Source organism: Chrysoperla carnea, chromosome 3, assembly GCF_905475395.1.
Source record: "Chrysoperla carnea chromosome 3, inChrCarn1.1, whole genome shotgun sequence".
Taxonomy (NCBI): domain Eukaryota; kingdom Metazoa; phylum Arthropoda; class Insecta; order Neuroptera; family Chrysopidae; genus Chrysoperla; species Chrysoperla carnea.
Genome location: NC_058339.1, coordinates 64,674,801 through 64,698,680, shown reverse-complemented (window position 1 = coordinate 64,698,680; position 23,880 = coordinate 64,674,801). Strand labels below are relative to the sequence as shown.

General features: G+C 30.1%; 3 protein-coding genes and 1 non-coding gene across 5 annotated transcripts; 2 read left to right on the top strand and 2 right to left on the bottom strand.

Annotated features, from left to right (window-relative positions):
• Window positions 1-266: 266 nt before the first annotated feature.
• On the bottom strand, window positions 267-339 carry Trnak-cuu. The gene has a single exon. It is a non-coding gene; the product is annotated as a tRNA-Lys (tRNA).
• Window positions 340-874: 535 nt separating this feature from the next.
• On the top strand, window positions 875-14,121 carry LOC123296181 (GATOR complex protein Iml1; the record flags this gene model as incomplete). The annotated part of the gene is made up of 17 exons (XM_044877642.1): window positions 875-1,010; window positions 1,072-1,206; window positions 1,276-1,577; window positions 1,734-1,874; window positions 2,825-2,967; window positions 3,047-3,234; window positions 3,294-3,490; window positions 3,561-4,419; window positions 4,720-4,848; window positions 5,748-5,768; window positions 8,802-9,616; window positions 10,139-10,237; window positions 10,771-10,844; window positions 12,339-12,443; window positions 12,600-12,904; window positions 13,009-13,865; window positions 13,936-14,121. Coding segments are annotated over exons 1-17 (4,602 nt in total), but the record flags the coding sequence as incomplete, so codon positions are not given.
• Window positions 14,122-14,258: 137 nt separating this feature from the next.
• Window positions 14,259-18,637, bottom strand: LOC123294612 (acylamino-acid-releasing enzyme-like). Of its 2 annotated transcripts, none has more exons than XM_044875697.1 (11): window positions 18,538-18,637; window positions 18,268-18,479; window positions 18,045-18,208; window positions 17,675-17,826; window positions 17,201-17,614; window positions 16,403-16,580; window positions 16,080-16,340; window positions 15,579-15,716; window positions 15,222-15,522; window positions 14,654-14,866; window positions 14,259-14,580 (listed from the first exon to the last, which is right to left on the bottom strand). In XM_044875697.1, the coding sequence occupies exons 1-11, from the start codon at window positions 18,562-18,564 to the stop codon at window positions 14,481-14,483; spliced, it is 2,160 nt and encodes a 719-aa protein (XP_044731632.1). In that variant the 5' UTR covers window positions 18,565-18,637; the 3' UTR covers window positions 14,259-14,480. The 2 variants fall into 2 exon arrangements, with proteins under 2 accessions (XP_044731632.1, XP_044731633.1); XM_044875698.1 differs by having other exon boundaries at window positions 14,654-14,863; window positions 18,538-18,635.
• Window positions 18,638-21,093: 2,456 nt separating this feature from the next.
• On the top strand, window positions 21,094-23,880 carry LOC123295677. The gene is made up of 5 exons (XM_044877098.1): window positions 21,094-21,372; window positions 21,435-21,559; window positions 21,629-21,722; window positions 22,341-22,550; window positions 23,615-23,880. Exons 1-5 carry the CDS (start codon window positions 21,130-21,132, stop codon window positions 23,684-23,686), a joined length of 744 nt encoding a protein of 247 aa, XP_044733033.1. The 5' UTR covers window positions 21,094-21,129; the 3' UTR covers window positions 23,687-23,880.

Here is a 23,880-nt window from a genome sequence, read left to right as displayed (position 1 = left end):
CGCATATTTAAGATAAACTTCCAAACATAATAGAAACAACTTACGACTTTCAACATAAAATTTTTCAGTCCCTTCTCCGTTCAGCTGCCAAAATTTTTTCAAATATCTTCACCTTGTTTAGACTTATTTCATAAAAGAGAATTTGTTAAAAATTTGAAGAACATATCGTAATGTTATCCATTTTGGAACTCCGGTCATATAACGAAAATTAATGATACAAAATATTATTATGAAAAATTGTATAGTTTCTTGAAAAAATTTATTTTCGCCCAACGTGGGGCTCGAACCCACGACCCTGAGATTAAGAGTCTCATGCTCTACCGACTGAGCTAGCCGGGCTTGACATCACATCTTCTTTTACAATACCACTTTTCTGCAGACTTATTGTGCACCATCTCACAGAGATATGAAGAAAGAACTGTATTATTCTATGCACCATCTATTGATGTAAACAATTATTAGCGACAACTTCATTTATTGCAAAAATAAAAGCAGTAAAAGGGAACGTTCACTCCTACTTTTAATTGGCAATATAAATTTTTTTAAATTCTCAATCAAACTGACTTCTTTTAAAGAAATCCGATCTCATTTGACTCAATTTTTGCGATTTAAAATTTCGAAATCTAAAAAAATATAGAAAAATGATCTATTTTTTCTTTATAAAAAAACTTTTGGTTTGGAATTTTAATTTATCCTTTTTTAATTAATCATTGCACTCAGCATTCGGAATGTACCAATTTATTATGAAAAAAGGGAGAATTTTTCGGGATAATTAACCAACTTGCTTATTGTCGTTTGCCTCAAAACTGCATGAACGCACAATTTAAAAATTGTTTATTTTCATTTTTACGAACTGTCAAAAATGATAGTATGGAATTTTTTGACATTTAGATAATAATTTTAATAGCTATGGTGTAATGTAATTTTGAAATTGTAGATTTTTACTTAAGTAAAATTTTAAAAAATGATCAAACAGGTCAAGTTATATGTACATCAAAAGAATTTTAGCGGTAAATATTTCCATCCTAATTTTAATCTTATTAAAATACATAAATAAATTAATTTTTTTAGAGGCCGATTTGATAATAAATTTAAAAGATTATCAAGGTGCAAAAGAGGGTGATATTGTTGAAATTTATCACCCTGAAGATATTGGTCCTCGACTTTTATTACAAATAACAGCTCTGAAAGATGATTTACTCAAAGGTGTGTTTTTTTTTTTTTTACATTTTATTGTATTTCGTGAGATTATCGATTAACTAATCTCTGTTTTAGTTACAGAAACGATTAGCGTTGAGCAGAGTATTGCAAACACATTTCAGCTTCGAACATACGCTGATGTTTTGGTACGGATTGTTTCTGCAAATGATGTGGCCTTAGATTCTGTAGAAATTACATTTAAAGATCAATATATGGGTCGATCAGAAATGTGGCGTATTAAAAATAGTTTAGTGAACACTTGTGTTTACATGAATAAGAAATTAGAATTTTGTATGGGTGCTATTCGATGTCAAGTCTATGAAATGTGGTCACAGGGTGATCGTGTCGCATGTGGAGTAATTACTGAAGATACTAAGGTAAAGCTCACAACAATTAAATACTTAGGTATTTTCATCAGTAAAATATAAGCTACCTTCCGTTTATACACTAAAACTACTGTCAGAGTGTAAAACGGAACATATTCATCAATATTTCCAGATCTTTGTCCGTAATGGTTCCCTATTTTTTCACAGATAGTTTTTCGATCATCTACATCAATGGTTTATTTATTTTTACAAATGTCTTCAGAAATGTGGGATTTTGATATTCATGGCGATCTGTATTTTGAAAAAGCAGTGAATGGCTTTCTAGCTGATTTATTTACAAAATGGAAGGTAGAAATTTATAAATAAACACTATGTAATTTTAGAAAAGTGTCTCAAATTTTAGTTTATTTCTAAGTACAATATCTCATGTAGTTCTGGAGCATCTCAATTCCTTCTTAAAGGTATTCCATGAAGCTTAGTACCTACGTTTTTTTTACAATAAACAATTTTGAGAAAGGCAGGGTACAGAGCTATTTATGACAGCGGAAAAATTAAAATAATTTTAGGTCTAACATACACTTTTTGGAAAAATTAATTCATCTATTACGACTATAAAAAGGGACATAGAGACGTAAGAACTCGAGAAATGAATTTGTAACGACTTGATGACTCCTATTTCTTTTTGATCTTATACAAGATTAATGAGATCTATGGTTATCATCTCGCATATATTACTTTGTTTACGTTAATAACCAATTACTCTCAGAAAGTGGGCTACAAAAAATATATTACTTTGGTTCTAATACCGGGAATCAAACCCGAGCCTCCTGGGTGAAAATAGAAACACAATAGAAACGCAATCGAAATGTCGTTACAAACTCATAGTCGTCCTTAACATCCTTAAAAGGTGTGAAAATATGTTTTTTGAGGTAATTTTTTTGGTGCATGGAAAGACGAATACAATTTTTATAAAGATCTTATAAAATAGTTTTTTGAACTGTTTTTATTTCGTTCTCGGAGCTATTCTCCGACCTACTTTTAATATATGATGTTTTTATACATTTCTGTTTAAAAAATATTTATCCAAGCAGTCCTACCTTACCCTTTTCCTAAAAATTAAATATATAATTGGGGTCAAAATTATATTCCCCGCTGGTTTTCTTCAAACGATTATTTATTTCCTTTATGATTCAATACATTACATTTGAAATTAAGTATATAAAAGTTATTCAAATGCTTCTTTTCTAAATTACAGCTATTTTTAAAATAATTTTATTTAAATATTTATTTTTTCACAGAAACACGGTAGCAATCATGAAGTTACAATTGTCTTATTTTCACGAACTTTTTATAAAGCAAATAGTGTTGAAGATTTTCCGCTGTATATGCGAGAATGTTTACAATTAGATTATCGAGGGCGGTATTATGAAGATTTTTATCGGTAAAAATAATTACTATTCTATTTCTATTTGCAAGCAAATATAATGTACCAACTTATAATTAATTCTTTTCGTTTTCAGAGTAGTTGTTCAAAACGAACGATTCGATGATTGGAGTCCAGTTTTAGTTCAATTAAGACGTTTATTTTCCGATTATCAACGGCACGTATTAAATTATCACGATAAACCCGGTGTAATTATTCCCATTGCTACAAATAGTACAGCTGCTCAAGGAAATTTTCTCGAAGTGTTAAATATGTCATTGAATGGTAAAAAAAAATTTAAAAATTGTTAAAATTCAATCAGTAAATGTTGCTTTTCTTTACAGTATTCGAAAAACACTATTTAGAACGAAGTTTGGAACGAACAGGACAACTTAGTGTTGTTATTACACCTGGAGTGGGAGTATTTGAAGTTGATCGTGAATTAACTAATGTAACAAAACAAAGAATTATTGACAACGGTGTAGGCAGCGATCTTGTCTGTGTTGGAGAACAGCCATTACATGCTGTACCTTTATTAAAGGTAAAAGTGTCGATTATCGTCCCGATCTTTTTTTTTACGATTTTAACGTGTGAATTTTATTGTTTTCTAGTTCCATAACAAAGATACATACATAACAACGGCGGATGATTATTCTATGCCCCATTGGATAAATCTTTCATTTTATTCGACAAATAAAAAAGTAGCATATTCAAATTTTATACCACGAATAAAACTCCCGCCGAAAGCTACAAATTCAGCTAATGATTTTGATGGTAAACATATGTCCAAGACAAAATTGATCCAAGATGAAGATCAATGTATTCACAATTCATTTTTCGATTATGATGCTTATGATGCTCAAGTATTTCAATTACCTTCAACACATGGGACAAGCAGCTTACAACGATCCAATCAAAAACATTGTAAAAAGATGCCAGCATTAGACAATAATCGTAATGATTCGACTAAGTCGTTGCATCGAAAAATGTCTGATCCGGATATTCACCATGGTGGTGAATTAGCAAGTCCTGGAACACCTAAATCTCAAGCAATATCCATTCCGACTTCATCATATACAAACACGGAAAGTCCCTTAATATCACCAATCATAGAAGAAGAGAAAAAACCAAAACCTTGGACTACAGATGCTTTGGATGGGAAATTATCACCGCCATGTAGGGCTGTTGTGGGTTCGGCTGGTTCACCGCCACCCATGGGACAAATTGGTTTACGGCCAAGTCGGGCTTTAATCAATCCATTTGATCCATCACATGTAACAATTAAATTGACATCAAATCGTCGACGATGGACACATATATTTCCCAAAGGACCTACGGGAGTTTTAATTCAACAACATCATTATCAAGCTGTGCCTACTAACCCTGTTTCGGATGATTGTTCGGAAATTGACGGACCCAGTTCGAGCCCTGTTCCTAGTACAATTTATCGGTCCAATTCTCAAGTCATAGGTAAATATTAAAAGTAAACGTCATAGACATATCTTTGAAAAAGAGGCAAATCAAATTTTTTTCCAACAAAGAAGATTCCAAACTTACGCCAGTCTTATTGGCATATTTTCTTACTGGAAACTAAACAAAAAATTTTCTGCCTCTATTATTATTATTTTCTGCTAGTATTAGATTTCAAGAAGTGTGGGTTCTTCAGATTAATAAATAATTTTCCCCCGTTTCCAGTGAAAAATAGAGACAACCTTCACGTTGAAACATTTTATCAAAATATGAATAGTTTAATGTTTATTTTTAATTTAGATAAGAAGCGAAATAGCATGTTACAAAATACAAATTCAAGAAAATTTTCTAAATATGGTCCACAAAAAAGTTTAACATTACTATGGGGAGCAACTGGGGAACAGGAATGGACACCAGCTCTTACTACAGGTATCACGGTTACAATTTTGTGAATATTTTTATAACTATTTTGAGTGGTGATCAAACTAATTTTAGTTTAAATTAACTCAATTTGTATAATATATTTTCATACTTTCCCCGTGTAATATAAAGTTGCTAAAATCAAGGTTGCCAGATTTGTACAAAAAAATATAAATATTTTTAGCGTAGCTAAAAAACGGTGATGGGCGATGTACAAAGAGCTAAAATGATGGTTAGTGAGTAGGATCGTGTATAGAAAAAATTTTGCAGATAAAAATTAGTGGCAAATCATACATTTCGATAGACAGCCTTTAAAAATATTACTCTTTATTTTTAATATGCGTAAAATCACCAGATTCGCTTACATTTTTAAATAGTAGATTTGTGGGGAAAATGGGGATTCTAGTTACTTAATATAAAATTTCAAAATCGCCACTTGTTGAATAGTCAAATGAACTAGATTTTCATGACTTTTGGATCCTAATCACTCTAGAAACGGCAAATGATTACACGATTTAAAATCGGTTACTTATAATATAAAAATTAATTTAGGAATTGAGGCAGGTTTAAAATTTTAGATTCAAATTTCTCCTATTAGGAAATAAAGGAACTATAAGTACATATCGGATACCTGGCAACTCTGACCAATCAATTGATATCATATAAAATCATTACAATGTTGTGCTAGTCTTAAATTTTATCAAATTTATTCATCCTGAATGCTAAATTAAATGTTTTTACCACCCCACCTTCTGTAATTTCATTTCCATTTGAGTAGGTGTTGAGCATTTCTAGATATTTCAATTAATATATTAAAATCGAAAAGTAAATCGAACATAATTGATGATTTTTTTTATTAACAATCATTTTTTCCATGGTCTCTGGAATTCATCGTCATTTAACATCAGCAGTGAATGAAGTTATAATAGGTTTGATTTTTAATAATCCTTTTTTTATTTTTTTTTTTCGATTATTAACTTGCACTTGAAAGATTTGCCTTATTTTAACAAACTAATTTTACGTAGATGGTTACTTTTTATGTGGTTTTTACATCAAATGAATACAAAATTTAACCTAATTTAATGCTCGCTCTAACTGATGTAGACAGCTACTGCCTTACAATCGTAGCTATTTGACCGACAGTACTTTTTGGAAACAGGCACTAGACAGATAATGTGAGATTGAGCCATAAGACACGAGATAGTCTTTGATTGATTCGCCATGTTAACTCAAAACATATCTATATATTTTTTTTTCTTTTGACTAAAATTGGCAGCAAACGTTCTGTCCAAACTCTGATTATACTTTTTCTAGTACATGGTAAAGTCCATCTATATATTAAAATCTGCCAATAGCATGAGATGCAACTCCTATTGGTCACGAAAGTAAACGAAACAGCATGATAGTGCCTAAAACAAATCATACGGGATGTCCGCCATTAAGTTTCTAATACATAAGAGAGGAAATCGCAGACAGATCTCCCGCGTATCTCAAGCGGTATATGAGGCTTCCCAGATCTCTAATACACACAGTCCACGATACACCACCCTTTATGTTAAATGTGATATTTAAGTTATTGGTCTGAAAAAACGAAGCAGGTAATTTGTCGGACACATGACCACATGATAACTTTAATAATTATTTATTAAACAATAAAATATTTTGTCCGCAAAATAATAGATCAATGAGCTTGCCTATCACCTCGAACATACCATATTTAAGTATTTTTGTGTTTGGAAAATTCCTTCCAAATTTCTACGTTTTTTCAGACCAATAGCTAAAATATGTCGTTATCATACTCATTTGAAAACGCACCACTTTTAAAAAAGTTATAGAAACTACTCAAGAAGTTTTAAGTATGTATTGATCATTTAGCAAAAATCGGACTGTCCCGAAAACAAAGAGGGATCTTAGTAAATGAGAATTGTTAAGTTATTGGCGAAAGCAACATCTTTGAAGATAAAGCAAGTTCTACAAATAGTTTTATCCCTCTCTTTATTGAAAATAACTTCTTTACAACCATAGTCTTATAGTAGCTTAATTATTGCATTCATTTGGTGTAAATTCTAATTTTTCTTTACTAATTATTTTTCTAAAGTTATTAAAAAATTTTTACTAATCGTTACCCCAGGAATGAAAACTTTACATTACTTCTATAGATTTGCATGTTAGTAAGTAACCAATGCATTTCATTTTTATTTGAATTAACAAAAAAGGGACTTTCTTCTAAATACTGCTTTTGAAACAATTTAATTTTAACAGACAAAATAAATATGTTAAAACATTTATATTACTTAAAATCACGATTACCATAACATTAAAAATATCCCGAATTTTCCTTAAAACATTTTTATAATTTTTTATCTCCTTTCATTTTCAAACGCCGTTTGCTTTAAAGCTACGTACTATTTTTTGCATACTTGTAAAATTTATTTTATGCGTAGTTTGTATGTTGCTTTTGTTTTATTTAAAATCATCTAAGAAAATTCACTCAAATTTTCCGAAATCAAACATGTTTTGTATTTGTAAATGGATGATTTTGTAATCCAATGTATCAATTTTTTCATCTCCTGTTGCTTTACACTAAGTTTGCTTACAAACTGATCTAGGCATAGAAAATGGAACAAGCACAAAAATTAAATAACATAAACTGAAGATCCTTAAGGAGTCAGTTCTTTATTATATTATAAGTAATGCAATAAGTGACTATTTGAGTCAGGTCTTTAGAGAAAGGATAAAACAGAGATGAAAGCTGAGAAAAGTATGATATTGGAATAAATTTTGAATGGGATTTCCTAAGTTCCATCCTTTTTAAATCAATACAATTCAATGATAATCATTATATACATAAAGCAAAATAGCGTAAATTTTGCCAATTCCGGCCAATAAAATTCCGGCCAATTAGAACAATTTAAAAAAATTATCCACAGATAAAATCGAATCCTAACACTCGGATAGTATATCAACATTATCCTATCTGGGCTTCATGGACGTTGATGGATCACAAAATTATTCGTTTCTCGTTAAAAAAAGTGGCTCGGAAATACTTACCTAGCTTCGGCTTTTCATCTAGTGCTAGTATTAAAATTAGTCGTATAAGCAAGAAATTTATTTTATATTTTGTAAAGAACTATTTTTATTTTCCATTTTCTATGTTTCTTAGGGGCCTATGGTGTAGTATTTTCAGGTAATCCGTTTTTTGCTGAAAAACAAAGAAACCCATAAGCATAATTACATTTTCTTCATAGTATTATAAAGTTCATTAAATCATGTTCGTATTTTGCACCAAAAAACGAATTATCTTACAAACCTATGACATAAATATTTTTTGGAATAGTTGCAAAAACATTCTACGCTAGTCATAAAAAACGGGCTAGCCATAAAAATTTTTTAAGCAATTTCAAACAGTAGTATCTCTGAGGAAAGTGCCATCATTTTTCAGCTCATTCGAAAGTTAATACTATCAAATTTTTTTATCAGAAGCTAGAAAATTTTTATGAGACATATCGCTTTAGATTTTTACAAAATTAGGAAAGTTACCCGTTAATTTTAAATCCGTACGCGGGGAGCAAAAATGTTTTTGAAAAACAACAAATAAAACCACGTATAAAAATAATATATTTAAGCCTGTTTATTTATCTTTAAAATGCGCTTTTTAAAAATTAATTTATCTTATTAGATTTATTGCAATAAATTTGTGTATTTTTTGTAAGTTTTCAAAGTTTATAAATAGTTAAGGGATAAATAAGAAAAAAAAGTGGCATGGGATGCTAAAAGTAAAAAAAAAAACTAGTGCTTTCAAATAATGTGATTTATTATGAACCGATTATTTTTCTTAGGGATATTGCTGTTTAATTTTTCGGAAAAGCTTGTATACTTTTAGGTAACCCGATTTTTTTGATGATCAGTGTATAACCCTTAGTTTTCTACAATTTTAAACAAAAATTTTTATTGTTATATAGGAGTCGATTGGAAATCATTAACAATACCAGCATGTTTACCAATAACAACAGATTTTTTCCCCGATAAACGAGCTTTACAAAATGATTATCTTGTATCCGATTATAATTTATTACCAGACGATGTAAATGCAGATTTTGCTCAACAACGAGCGCATAATAAAAAACCGCTAACCACCAAAGAAGTGTTTAAAGAATTAATATCACAACGTCTAGCCCATGGATTTCAGTTGATTATTCTACCATCATCTCAATCAAAAGTAACCGCCAACACTGGAGTAACAAATAATCTTCAACAGCAAAATGCTGCAAGTAGTATAGTTGGAGCGCGCTCGGTAAATATTGAACCACGAGAAGAATATTTACTGTCAATTGGACGAATATTTCATAAGATTTCACTATGTGGCAATGCGATTACAGTAACACGATATCGGCCAAGACATCCGTATCCACCTTTTGACATCCATTATCGATATCGATTCCATGCTCCACATCATGACACTTATGAAGTGTCTTGGGTTTCGTTCACTACGGAAAAATTAGAAAATTATAGTTGGAATTATTTAGATCATTATATTTGCACGCGAGGTGATACGGATTACAACCGTTTTGAATCGTTAAAGTATTGGCGATTTCGTGTGTATTTGTTACCATTGACACATCCAGCCACACGAAAAATTTTGGATGGATATTCGCACTGTGACATATATACGCCACAAACAGATACGGATAATAATAATTTAATTGAGGGATTTTTACGATTTATGGAAACATATGTAAACCGTGTGAAACGGCCAAATTCGAAAAAAAATCCCAGGGTAAGGAATATAAAATTTTTATTTTTTGAGATGCGTGTATGACAAATTTTTCTATTAAATGCATGATTTAATTTAGATTATTGTCTTAGAAAATTCTATCAATTAGTAAGAAATCACAATAAAAAATTATTCTAATTTCGCCATTATCATCATTATTTATGAATATCTACATTATTGGGTTAAAATTCTGATATTCATATTAATTATATTTTATGTCATCCTAAAAATTGATAATGGCGATGAAAAAATATATCTGGGGTACAGAAATAATAAACATGATTTAATTAATTGCATGCAATTATCTGCTATGCAGAAATTGAATGTAGTAGCTTTTTTTAAAATGGCATCCAAATAAACTTTCTAATCAAATTCAGCTTTTTAGAACAAACAAAAGGTAAACGTAGAAAACAAGAAGCATGCATATAAAAAAATGATTTATTTAGCTTAAATTAAAAAAAAATAAAGTAGAGCTTTTTTGTGTTTTTGTGGCGAGAAAATGTGTGTGGCATGTTCGTTTTGTAGGCATCTTTCTGTTTATCGCCGGGATTTTCTGGAATGCAGACTCAACAGGTACAACGGCGTTACAGCATGAGCATTATTACTCCATCATCTTCCAGTCAGGTATTGATACTCAATATTTGCCATAGAAATTTAGAGTTGCATTAGTCTGTTACATAACAAAGCTTAAACCTACTATTCCAGTGAATTGAGGTTAAAATAGTACCCCCAAAATCAATTCCAAAGATGATTTTTGGCACAAAACTTCTTTCTGCTCATCAAAACTTATACCGACTCGACCTATCAAGACAATACTAGGCATAATCTATATTACATCTCTGATTTGAAATGAATCCGAATGAATTCCGAAAAAAAACATTAAAACATGGAATTATTGAACTGTCTGATCTCCCTTTGACACGTTTGTACTCGAGAAAGCTTCTTACAAAAACCTTTAGTCATTAGCTTCTACGTGCTTAATAAATAGTAGGCATCTTTTTTTTTTTTGAAGAATTTTGAACATAATTTTTGAATTTTTAGAACATTGCTAACGCATGAAATTCTATGCATTAAACAGCATTAGACTTTTTTAACAATTTGAAATAATATTTCAAATTTTTGAAAAATTTATTAAATATTCGTTAAAAATTCAACAGAATGCTGGAACAGGAAATTCGCCATTTCGTGAACGTTTGGGAAGCAATCGTTTACCTGAGAAGCCGCGGCCAAGGTGATTTTTGATATCTTTCACATAGTAATATGTATTTTTTTTAAAACAGTGCATGATTAATTTAATGTTTAGGAAAGGTTTGCCTTTGTGTTGTTAGTGCTGAATTTTGGGATATTTTGTCGTTTTTTTTTTTTGCAGAAAAATGGTCGCTTTTTGCTTGTAGGTTTTGTATTAATTATTTTTCTATTTATTGATTAATTTTTTTGTACTAATATTTTCATTTGTTTTCAGCCAAAAATTATTTCTTTAAGCAAATAAAATTTTACTTAACCAAATGCAATGATTACTTATTGCAAAAGGTTTAAAGTAATTATAAACTTTGTCTAATGTTTGTAAATTTTATATTGAAATTTTTTTATGGCTTTATTTTTGGTTTTGGTTTAGTTTTAATGGATGCTGATAATTTCTTACTTTCAGTACACTGCATCAAGAATGGTAGAACGTTCTGTACTGTCCACTGCTACCAGGTAAAACTTAACTATGAATATTTTCAAAATGGTAACTTTATGTTAAATTCATATATTTCTAGATATACTTAGAAAATTATATTATACCGAGATATCAAGCGTAAAATAATTTTCCCCTTTTATTTCAATGCCCAAGTTTTTGTTTATTATCAAGCAAGCTTAAACTCAATTCGAAACAATTGACTAAGTAAAGATAATTTTCATTGAAAAATCCTACAAATTATTTTTATTCACTTGAATCGTTAAAATAACCGATACATCAAATATAAATTAGCACAAAGTTTACTTTATTTTGAACTTGTTAACGTTTATCTCAAGGATACATCAGATATAGAAAAAGACTAAAATACATTGTAGATGTTTCCAGTCTTTTATCAAGTTTTATTTTGTTTGAGATAACTAAGACATGCTATTAAATATATATTTGACTTCCGTGAAAGTATCACCAAATTAGAGAGTAACATTTCTCCGGATAATATTCACAATATTATCTAATCTACGTTACTACATTTCAGGCGAAATACGTATTTGTATTATAAAAATTGATCTAGATATTGGACGAGAGGTAGGTTGAAGGTATTAGACCTATCGTTTACGAAATAGTAGTAGACCATCAAATAAGATCAGTACGTTTGTATACAAATTTAAATTTTCTTCAGATTTGTATCATTGAAAATGCAAGGAAAATAGCTTATGAACGGAATAATAACAATGTCTAACCTAATAACGTAAAGATTATTTTATTTAAGCGAAATATCTATTGCTTATTAGTTATTTGAGAATGTTTAAATTAAGAATGACCATTTTTATTTAACTATGAACAAAAATAAAATTGCACTTAAACTTTTTATTTATTTTTATTACTTAAAGTCACAAATTATCGTTTTTAAGTAAAATATATACCAAAATTTTCTTCTGTAAATATTATAATTTGTAATTACGCTTTCGCACGCTTATATTTTGTATTTATCAATATTAAATTGAATAATCTTGCATATTTCTAAAAAGGATGCATTCAATACTTTAGATCGAGTTCTAAAGCTGAACGAGGGCGTGTTTCTCCAGCTACAGAAGCTGCGTTACCTATTTCACCTGAGACTCCTACTTCAAATAACGACGATTCAGAAGAAGGGTAATCAAACAGTATTTTTTATACTCAAAATTTCCAGCCTTCTCCAGAAAAAAAAATTATTACCGCTTTTTCAAACTCTATTTTAAACCCACCTTTTTCCAGACGCTTACAAAATGATACTTTTTTCTGTAATTATAAAATAATTAATTATTTCAGATCAAATACAGTAACTCCGCTAAAAGCAACCAGTAATTTTCAAGAGATTTTACTAGCAATGTGTCATCCAGTTAATGGAATCGGATTCTTGTTACCACATTCAAATTTACCAAAACAAACATTTGTTAGTGCCGATGCTGTTTATTGGTTAATGGCAAATGTGGAAGGATTGACAAATATTGAGTGTGCGGTCGAAATTTTATCAAGTATGGTTGAACAAAAGATAATTTGTCATGCTTCTGGCGATCAAACTAAAAATTTTGTTTTTGGATTTTATTTATATTATGTTGTTAAACAAGAAGAAGGTACTATCAACGACCATAAAAAATAATATCGGATGGGTTTTTCCTGTTTATTTTTCTTTCTTATCTTCTTCAAAATGTGGAATTAATTTTAGTTAATTTTTTAGAGAATAACGAAACGTTTCCAATTTGTGACCAATTACAAGTATTTGAAAATGAATGGATGGAAGTTGAGATAAAAGATCCGAAAGGATGGGGAAATCTAGAATCAACGTCTAATAAAGAGGGAGCTATACCTCATTTTCTTTGCGAAACACTACAGAGTAATTATTTACATGGAGATATTGATAATGACATAACTCCTTTATACAGACATTCATACTTGGAAACCGATATCACTTTAAAAAGTGATCGTGTTGAATGGGGTCATGCTCGCTATCAAAGTGTGTACAGGCCTGATCAACCATACGAAGTTGTTGTCCAATGGTTAACATCATCAGCAGCAATTATATCTGATTTAGTATTTGGTTGGGCTCGTAAAGCTCAAGCATGTGGCCTTCAAATGATACCAATACCCGCTGATTTATTAGCCTTACCATTCACCAATAAATCAGATCCTTTAAGGGGACCAATTTTTATCCCTTTAAACATTGATTGTTTATTAAAGAATAAACAGTTTTTATTCGAAGAATTTCGAGAGGACACTTGGTCAGAACGATTATTTTTATTTCAAGAATCTATTGTTGCTCAATTTGGATTTATGGCATGTTCAATTGAAATGCCTCACGTAAACGATTTAACAATTATGCATGATCATCAGTATGTACATAGGTCAGGAAATGTGTTTGTATTAATACCAAGTGTTCCAACGATTCGGCCACGACAACGATCAGTTACAGCTCCTACGCAACGTCGAAATGGATCACAGGTTGTGAAAACTGAGACATTATCTAGTCCGCATCATGCGTATATTACACGCCATGTTAGTGGAAAAAACAAAGACGATTTTGACAATTGCAAAAAGGTAAGAATTAAGTCTGAGTTAGATGATCGCTTTCAACTAGCAATAAATGCTTTAACTTGCCTTTTACCAGGTTGGATTTTTATGGTCATGGAATCATATGTTATCACGTCGGTGGAGATCAAGTTATACACCAGCGGCTGGCGATGATACATTTCAAACGAATATGTTACGTGATTTTCGTGAGTTTTGTAATAATACTGATGGACGTTTAAAACATTTTTGGGATAAATGTTGGGAAATTAAAGAAAATGCATCAATTAAGTAAAAATTTGTATATGTAATATAAAAGGTTAATATTTATTTGTTATAAAAAGAAAAAACATTTGAAATGTAAATATTTTTTATTCTTATTAAAAATTTTATATTTATAAAAATTATTATAAAAATGCATATACGAAATTTTTTTTCAAGAAATCCTCACACTATCAGAATTTTATAGAAATAAGTCGATTTGAGGTCTACCACATTTTATCTGAAATTATTATCAGAATTTCTAAGAATGTTCTGTAAATGTTCTGCTGGCCTTAAAGTTAAGAGTATACAACACTCGTCTCATTACTATCCTAAATTATTCTAGCGGAATTTACAAGACCTCTTTATCATCGAATTACATATTTACGATGTATGTTCAAGTAACCATAACATGCCTTTCACTTGAGAATCGAATTCAACAGGTACCTTCGATAAACTATGATTATCTTCATACATATGCATCCTGCAATTAAAATTTTAAATAACATTTAAGTTCGATTCATTTATTTTTTAATTAAACTGTGCATTTTACGTACCGAACGTCAACACCATTTGCCTTTAAACGATGATAAAATTCAACTCCTTGAGAAGGTGGAACTCGTAAATCTTTACTTCCAATGAGCAATAATGTTGGTATTTTAACATTGTGCGCATGTACTAAAGGTGAAGCTGTTCTTTGTTTGATCATCAATGATTCACTAATTGGACCAACTTGAGTATAACTTGTACCAGCTTCAACTGAACACCTGCTTCATAAAATATGGATTAGAAAGTGTTCAATACCAGGAAGTGGTTAGAATTTTTCACAGAACTCTTGAATCACACGACGCACAGAAAATTATTTGATCAGAAAATCAAGACAAAAGTACAAATAAACAAATTTTCTAATATCATTAAGAATAACGATACCCTCTTAGACAATTGCCTGCGGAAATAGGGAAGGGATCAGCAATTCACTCGTTCTTGAACTTATTCGTGCCGTTCTATTTATTTTAAAAATTCAATCATCTTCGAAAAAAAAACACTTTTTGATTTCGAGAACCCATTTGCACAATTCGAATCATTCTTGAATAAATTTTAAATATTTTTTATAGAAATTCTTACCAATCAGGTATATCAGAAACAATATACATTGAAGCAATATCAATAACTGGATTTCTCGCAACAACCGTACGATACAAATCAGGATATTGTCCACTTAAATGTGTCACTAAGAAACCACCATGAGATCCACCAACCAACCCGACACGTTTTGGATCTAATTCCGTATATTTTTGTACACATTCTTTAGTTGCAAGTACACAATCTTCTACATCAGCTTGACCTACTCTCGAGGGTAGAAAATATACACTCTTTTGCCCGGTACCAGTTGATCCACGGTAGTTAACCAACAACGTTGCAAAACCTAATAAAGTAATTCATTATATACTTGAACCCACGGTTTAAAAAATTAAAACTTACCAAGACTAGCATGAAGAGCCAATGATAAAGCATACGAGTTAACAAAGTTACTATGTGGGCCACCATGAATATAGAGAATTAATGGTGTTGATGCATTTGAAGCTTCTTTTGGACCGAAATAAATGCCATTAAATTCAGCTGAAATCGTTGATTTAAAATTAATAATAGTCAAAATTCACTAAAAACCAAACAAATTCACTCTTTATTGAAAGTGTTACTCAGAAACTCGTGTAATAAAGGTAAGTTTCAATATAGTAAAATTAGGAATAAGTTTTCCTTTTAATCAAAAATCGTCCGGGCAAAAAAGCTCTGTCGGTAGAATACTTAAGTTTGATTTGCCTCCGATATAATAAGACTTTTGAAGACATCTTTGCTTTATGGTATGGATTCTAACCAAGGCGGACCTAGAGAAGATTTAAATATAGTTGCTGCGAGTATTGGGGACCTGATTATCATACCTTTTTTTCTTATTACTCAAAGGTTAAAAGCGAAAGTACTTACTAACTGCATCATCATTATTTTGTTTGAATTCTAAATTTTCAAGTTTAAAATCATGAATTTCAGGAATAATTCCATAACTTTGTATCTCAAGACTTTTTAATTCCCCATTTTCACCAATATCTGATAATTTTCCAAAGACTAGAATATCTGGATTTTTAATATTAGTCACTTGGAATAATATAAGATCATCATTTACATCCAAAACTGTTTGGCTATAATTTGGATAATTTGGTAAAATAATTTGCCGCAGTTCATTCGATTCTAGAATAAAATATACAATTACGTATGCATAAATCCACACGTTAAATTCAAAATGGAAATACCTAAATCTAAGATATAACTAAGAATTTCAGTCTGCTGTGATGTAGAAAAAATTAATTGTCTGCCATCTTTTGAAAAGCAACGGTTTGGTAAATCATGACTGTATATTCCATAAAAGTTTTTAGAATTTTTCAATTGTTTTACATCGTCTACAATTTCAATAATAACTTGTGGTTTTGTCTAAAAATAATTGGTAATTTTCAAAAATGAATTTAAAAAAAAACTTGTTTAAATTGTCCTGACATGAAATAGAACTTTGGTAGAAAAAAATAAATTATTTATACGATTATTAGAGTAGCAAAAAATATGTATGTTACTTTTGCTCCATTTTTTTCTCACTTGATTCCTTAAAAACTCAATTTTGAGTTTGAATTTTTACTCAACTTTGGTAACTTTTTCGAAAATTTAGATTTCTTTTTACTTCCACAGAGGAGTTTATTAGTCCGCGGGGCAATATCATTTTTGTTATTACTTCGTAAATGCCTTCTTTCTGACGAGTCAACCAAACTTTCTATCTACGACTTTTTTCGAAAGTACTGCGTTTTCAAATATGAGCATAATAATGTCATATTTAAGACATCGATGTAAAAAAACGCAACAGTCAAATTTGTTGGACATTAGGCCAGGCCATACACACACTTTCGAAAAAAGTCGCAGAGAGAAAGTTTCGTTGACTCTCCAAAAGGAAGCCATTCACGAAGTTTCAAGTATGCATTGATCATTTAACAAAAATAGTGCTGTCCCGCGAACTATATAGCAACTTGTGAAGAATTTGCCAGGACAATCTTTAAACTGCATACCTGAGGTTGATATGGAAGTTCCAATTTCATAAGTGCTTCACAGCTATGATGAGGACCATCCCGCAATCGTTCTAACCAATATAAATATTTACCATTTGGATGTAATCGTGGAGAGCGAACAGAATTATCCAAATTGGATATACGGTTATAAATCCCTTCCTTATCTAAATAAAATATTTCCGATGGCCTATTTGTGCAAAAAATTAAACCTAATTTTCGGGGCACGGTATTAATTGCTACACCAAAGAAACCGTTTCCATTTTTTTCCCAATGCACTTGACCTGGACATAAATTTTCTGGAAAATCTTTTAATATAGTTACATTGTCATTTTCTATATCGTAAATGCATATGACTGATTGAATTTTTCCCACTAATTGTTCGCCCCACTCTTGACGATAAACATATTCATCGCCCTAAAAAATACAAATTGAATGATTATATGTAAAAACAGATTCATATTTATACAAAAATACCTTTATCGGTTCGGATTCTTCAGGTTTTGACTCGGATTTAGGATCTTTTACTGGCTTTCGTTTATAATAAGCTTCAGTTTTCGGTGCTTTCGCCTCCGCAACGTAAACTAATTTTTTTTCACATGGGGAAAATTCGAAAGTATAAAACTCACCTGAAATAATGTTAAAAATAATTGGATTTAATAAAGCAAATTGTCTATGGAACAATGATCTATTTTTACAAACAGTAGTACAGCAGACAGATCTCTCCCCATCAAAAAATAGGGCGTATGGGAATACACCATCAAAAGAATCGGAAACAAAACTTGTTTGACCCACGTACTTTATAATCTGATATTCCCCCCCCCCTCCTTAATAAGTATCAACATACCATCTGTATAAACATTTCCATGTAAATCCAAAGCAGCTAAATCCACGGTTCTAAACATTGACTTTTCATCCCATATTTCTAAAATTTGTTTATCAGCTTTACTGTTTTGATCATCTCGTAAAATGGCTGTATATTTTCGAGAAGGACTGGTAGCACATAAAAGTCTAAAACAAATTTTATTTGCTTTAATAGCTATTAATGTTAGAAACAATTAAATACATACTCGCGTGAAACATCTGTAGTAGAAATTTCAATTGGCGTTGTAGAGTCCAATAGAAAGAACTTTTTAAATTTATTTTTTGTACCAGTTTCTAAATTTCTTTGAGTCCATGTTGAATGAATAATAGGAGTTGAATTATTCTTTAAAAATACTTTACCGTTTACCAAAGTCGGTATTACGGCAAATTTTCGAAACAAATCAACGACTTTATTTGCCTAGTTTAGATACACATAATGAATAATTTATATAAATATAAACTTAAAGCTATGATACCTGTTTATTTATATCTTTACTATCCATAGTAAAAATTTAGCACGGATTTTGAAAATCACTACTAATTAGGGACTAATTAAAAAGTTGACATCTACAACAGTTGTCTCTAGCTATGAAATTGAATTTACTTAAATAATTAAATGATAAGATAAACAAACACTTGTTGTCATATAATTAAATTATTATCAATTTAAAAATGTTTAATCAAACAAAGAGGTATTGTTTTCATGTAAAAAATTTGCAAACAAATGGATCTATTTTTGTATGTTTAATTTAACAAAAGATAATGCTTAATATAATATGTCAAATTTCAATGTTTTTTGGTTATAAGAAACTATAAAATTTCAATTATTACCATTTTTTAACAAAAGACAATTGAGCATGAGCAATTGAAAAAGCTGAGTAATTTATCTTAAGATGATTCAAAATTGAAAAGAATTGCAATATTTTTTTGGCACTCTTGTCTGATCTTATACTTTACATTAATTTATATTAACGTGAAAAGCTATGTTACGATATCTATGTGAAATACTCTCATACTCATCTACAGCTTGGATAATATTGATCAATGCATACTGATGATGAATTGATGACTACTTTGTAGTTAAAATCTCTCCCTATCTATGGATATAACGGTTTGGCTATTTTTAGTCTGTGATCGGGATCATAAAGAATATATCAAAATTATGGAACATATTTCATAAGCATAGAGATCTACTATTAATTTTTGGGTGCGATTTAAATGTACGTCGAAAAAGGTGTAAATCACGTCAAAAAAGTGTGTTTTAACGCCAGATAATAAGAGGGAACAGTTCTTATATAATATGCACAGAAAAATATTATATTGAACATCTATGTATGAAAAAAAAGGCAATAATGGTTATTTAACAGCATTAAAATTTAATTTACAAATATATAACGTAAAATTATTTTAAATATGAACAACAACATTTTAATGGTAAAAATGTTTAGATTTGCAATTTATCCGCCAGATTAAATGTCAAATTAAAAAGTTTTTTTGGTTATAAATTAAAATTGATATTGATATATTTTATTAAATAAGTGTAATGGCAATTATGGATAATTTTAAAAAACCCTAAAAAAAACTATTAATCTACGGTACTCATGCTAACTCGATACCGTTCAATGCTAACTCAAGGCCAAAAAAACTTGCAGACCCGTCCTGGCTCGACCCCATTAAATGCATGGCCAACCTGTTGATCACAGAGTGAATTCAATCAGAGAGTGAACTCAAGGACCAAAAACCCGCAGACCTGTACTAACTAGACCCCATCAATGGCATGACCAACCCGTAGATCACAGAGTGAATTCTACCACAGGGTGAACGCAAGGGCCAAAAAAACCTGCGGCAGATAATAACTCTACCCCATTAAAGGCATGGCTAACCCGTAGATCACAGGGCGAACGCAAAGGCCAAAAATTTAGTTATATGCTATATCATGTATAATGTTAAAAAAAATAAATAAAAGTATTTATCGTTTTTAATTCTATTTTGTACAAGCTTGTGTTGTCGTTCTATACCCAATTTATGCGTCTTTTTTATCTATCTTGGAGTTAAATGACTAAATCTGGCGTGAAAATCACCTATTTACAAAAGTTCACACAGAAAGCGATAGGCGATGAGCAGTGTACGATTAATAACAAAAATGTTCATAAAATTCTATGAAATTATACGCCTAAGCGCATGTCGCTCGTCGCTCACCGCTTTGTGCTCAAAATAATTAGTATCAATTCGACATAATTTGAGGCCCAAATTAAGCATCTGAAGTGATCGCTCAGTATTGCCCAGTGACTAACGGCATGCGGGCATGCCATGTGTCTTAAACAAAAAATAGATTATAGAACGATGGAGTGTCGAAATTAAGAGAACTATCCCAAGTTGGGCTTGACGCAGCTAATTTTATTGTCAAAGAATACATACAACTAGTATTGTTCAGCTTCACAAAAGCGCGGTAATTCTCTTTTTTCTGTGACAAGAAATCACAGTCATATACCGTGTGTGTTTGAAGCATCTTGGGATAGAATTATGTCTGTAGTATGACTGAATACAGAATACATTCGTTTAGTAATGCATCTAAAAGAGTAAGACTACAGATACGATAAACAGATACGATAGGACAAGCTGTTGTATGCTTGCAGACAGTGGGAGATTTGTTGCATACAAATATTATTAAGTGCTTTGATAACGTTCAATCATTACTAGTATGTGAATGCTTTTGGAAATACGTGTTTGTATTCTGTTTATTGGTATTATTATAACAATTTCTCCTCTCTTTTAGATGCATTACTTAATGAATGTATTCTGTATTCAGTCATACTACAGACATAATTCTATCCCTAGATGCTTCAAACACACACGGTATGCACGACTGTGTAAGAAAGTCAAAGAAAATTAATAATTGTTTTTATTTTTTTTAGTTAGGTTGACTCCATAATTGTGAAGTTAGCAAAATTTTAAAAAATTAACTTTTTCATGTTGGGTATTTCCGAATTTCACTCAGTGCTACCACTTTTTTAAAAATTTATGTTGTCATTTTAAATGTCATTATTTTACGTTTATCATTTCATAAAATGCATTCGTTGATTATTTTTTTACTTTTTATTTTGCTTCAAATACTAAATTGTACAGCAATTACTGGAAATTCAATTTGTAGAAAAGAAACGGCATGCCGATGTCGTTATAATGATGGAACTGGAATAGATTTAAAAGAAACGTCAATAGTATCAGTTACTTTAGCAAATTATTCAACAATTTATTTTCATCCATGCACTGATTCAACTTTAATGCCTGATAAAGCATGCAATAATACATCTGTATGCTAATTAATAAAATAAAATTGTTATTTACTATTTTAAATAATACATGATCTTTTCAGATATGTATTAAATCAAATGGACCTGTCGTAACATATCAAAATATTGGAACTGCAGCGGAAGGTGAATTTATTCCACCAGAAATTCATCAAACTGTTAACAGACTGGAATATACTCATAATGATATGTATGTATTTATAAATTTGTATGTATGTGTTATTTTACATTTTTTAATGACTTATTTTGTGTATTTTAGCCATACAATTATTGCTTTAATTTGTGTAGAAAATTTTGACCAAACTCATCTTGTTGAATTACCTGCCGTCGGAGCTCCTAATCCTAAAGTTGTGGTAAATGATTTATATTATTATGCCTTTTAAACAAAATTAGAGGTTATTTAGACACTATTGTGTATTTAGCGTGAGCCTCACATTAACATAATATGAAGTAGATGATTAGCGTGAACAGAATATTATCTAAGTTTTTTGAACTTTTCTCGGAGTTTCTGTGGATCAGTGAATGAATCTATTTACAGGGTTAATCATAAGCCTAAAAAACCCTTAAACTCGTGCTAAACCGACCCCATTAAAGGTATAGGCAACTCGTAGATCAGTGAATGAACGAAATCACAGGGAAAAACTATTAATTTTTTAAAGTTTCGACAGACGAGCAGATTCGTAATCTACGTAAAAAATCCTTAAATTGGGTTTTTTACCTGACGTTCTAGGATTCTAAAATCTTTTTTAATAAAAGTCATTAAAGATAGCGTTAACGTTCAAAGAGCCATTAAATACACGATAGTGTCCGAATATCCTTACAGATAATTTTAATTTTAACACTAAGTCTATAAGTATATTTTTAATAAAAGATTTTTTATGTGCACCTCGAAAGTCTGTAATTTTATCAAATTAAGTCTCGTAAAATAAAAAGTTAATGATACAATCGTAAAATGTTTTATTTTCTTTTAGAATTTAGGTTTATACAGTCCTACAGCTTGTATAGTGGATTTACCTGGTGAAGGAATGAGTTCTGGATCAATTTTAGTAATGTTCTTTTTACTAACATCTGCGATCTATTTTATCGGTGGTGGAACAGCCTTGTATTTCTTGCGAGGAGCGCGTGGTCGTGAAATGATACCACATGTTGATTTTTGGACTGATTTACCATATTTAGTACGAGTAAGTAACTAACATAATAATTAATATTATTCTATTTAATAAACACATATTGAAAGAATTTTGATTTAAGAATTTTTTGATCCTACTTAGAATAAATTCTCGCGTTTCGAAATTTTTATATTTTAGATGAAAGTTAATATTTTTAAAAAAAAACTTCAAAAAAAGTTTTTATTATACATATTTATTTTTACCCACACATTCATATAATTATATACATTACATCTAAGATTTTTGATAACTTTTAATTCACCCAAAGATGACAAGACTATAGTTCGCAACCTGACAGAACAAATCTATTATCTGAATTATTTTGGAAAGAAAAATTTAAAAGAACAATTTAAAAATGCTTTATTGGAAAGATCAATTTAAAAATGCCCTATTGGAAAGAGCAATTTAAAAATGCCCCTTGTATTTTGTAAAAAAAAATGAAACCATTTGATTAAGACTCGCTCTAGAGACCTTGTGGGATATTAATGCTAAGAAAGTTTCTATCTAGCGATATAAAAAAGAACTATATGAGTTAACTCTTATAGATATATAATATTTAACGGAATTGTTTTTTACAATATTGTATATTGCATAATTTAATTTTGGTCACTGTGTCGTTTAACTATCATTGTAGTGTATCAATGTTCAATTCTTTAAAATACTAAATCTCGACTTAACTATATAAAAAATTATATGTCCCTCTGAGACACAAAAAATGCACGTGTTTTACCATTCTAAGTAATATATCTATAACATTTATATGTGAATTACATGTAGTATTATAGTAATATCACTTAGAATGGTTCAACTTTTTTGTTTATTTTGACTTTGAGTGTACATAATTTATATAAGAACACAAACTACAAAATTTATGTAAAAACTAGGGGAGAACATATGGCACAGCAGATTTAATATAACTACCCTGCTTTTCTGAACTTTGACAATTGTACTTGAATGTAAAGTGTTTTGGAATCTAATTCTGTAACAAAAAGTTGCCTTTTTCCAAAAGAGGGGGGATCATTTGAAATTTGTTCATATATCTATAAAAATTTTAAATGTTTTAAAATTTGTTTTAGGATGGAGCTGTATTTCTTCAAAATGGTTGTAAAGTGACACCACCTGGTGCCACTGTGTATGATCAGATATGAGTTATTTTTAATGATGCATATCTGAAAGTGCAATTAATTATTAATATAGGTATGTTAAGTATAATTCTCAGTGATGAATCTGCCATTCATTTAATGATACAAAAAAAGAATATAATTATTATTTTTATTAATACAAAGTCCTATTTTGTACAAATCGGTATGTTATTTGGTTTTTGTATATATTTTATTGAATT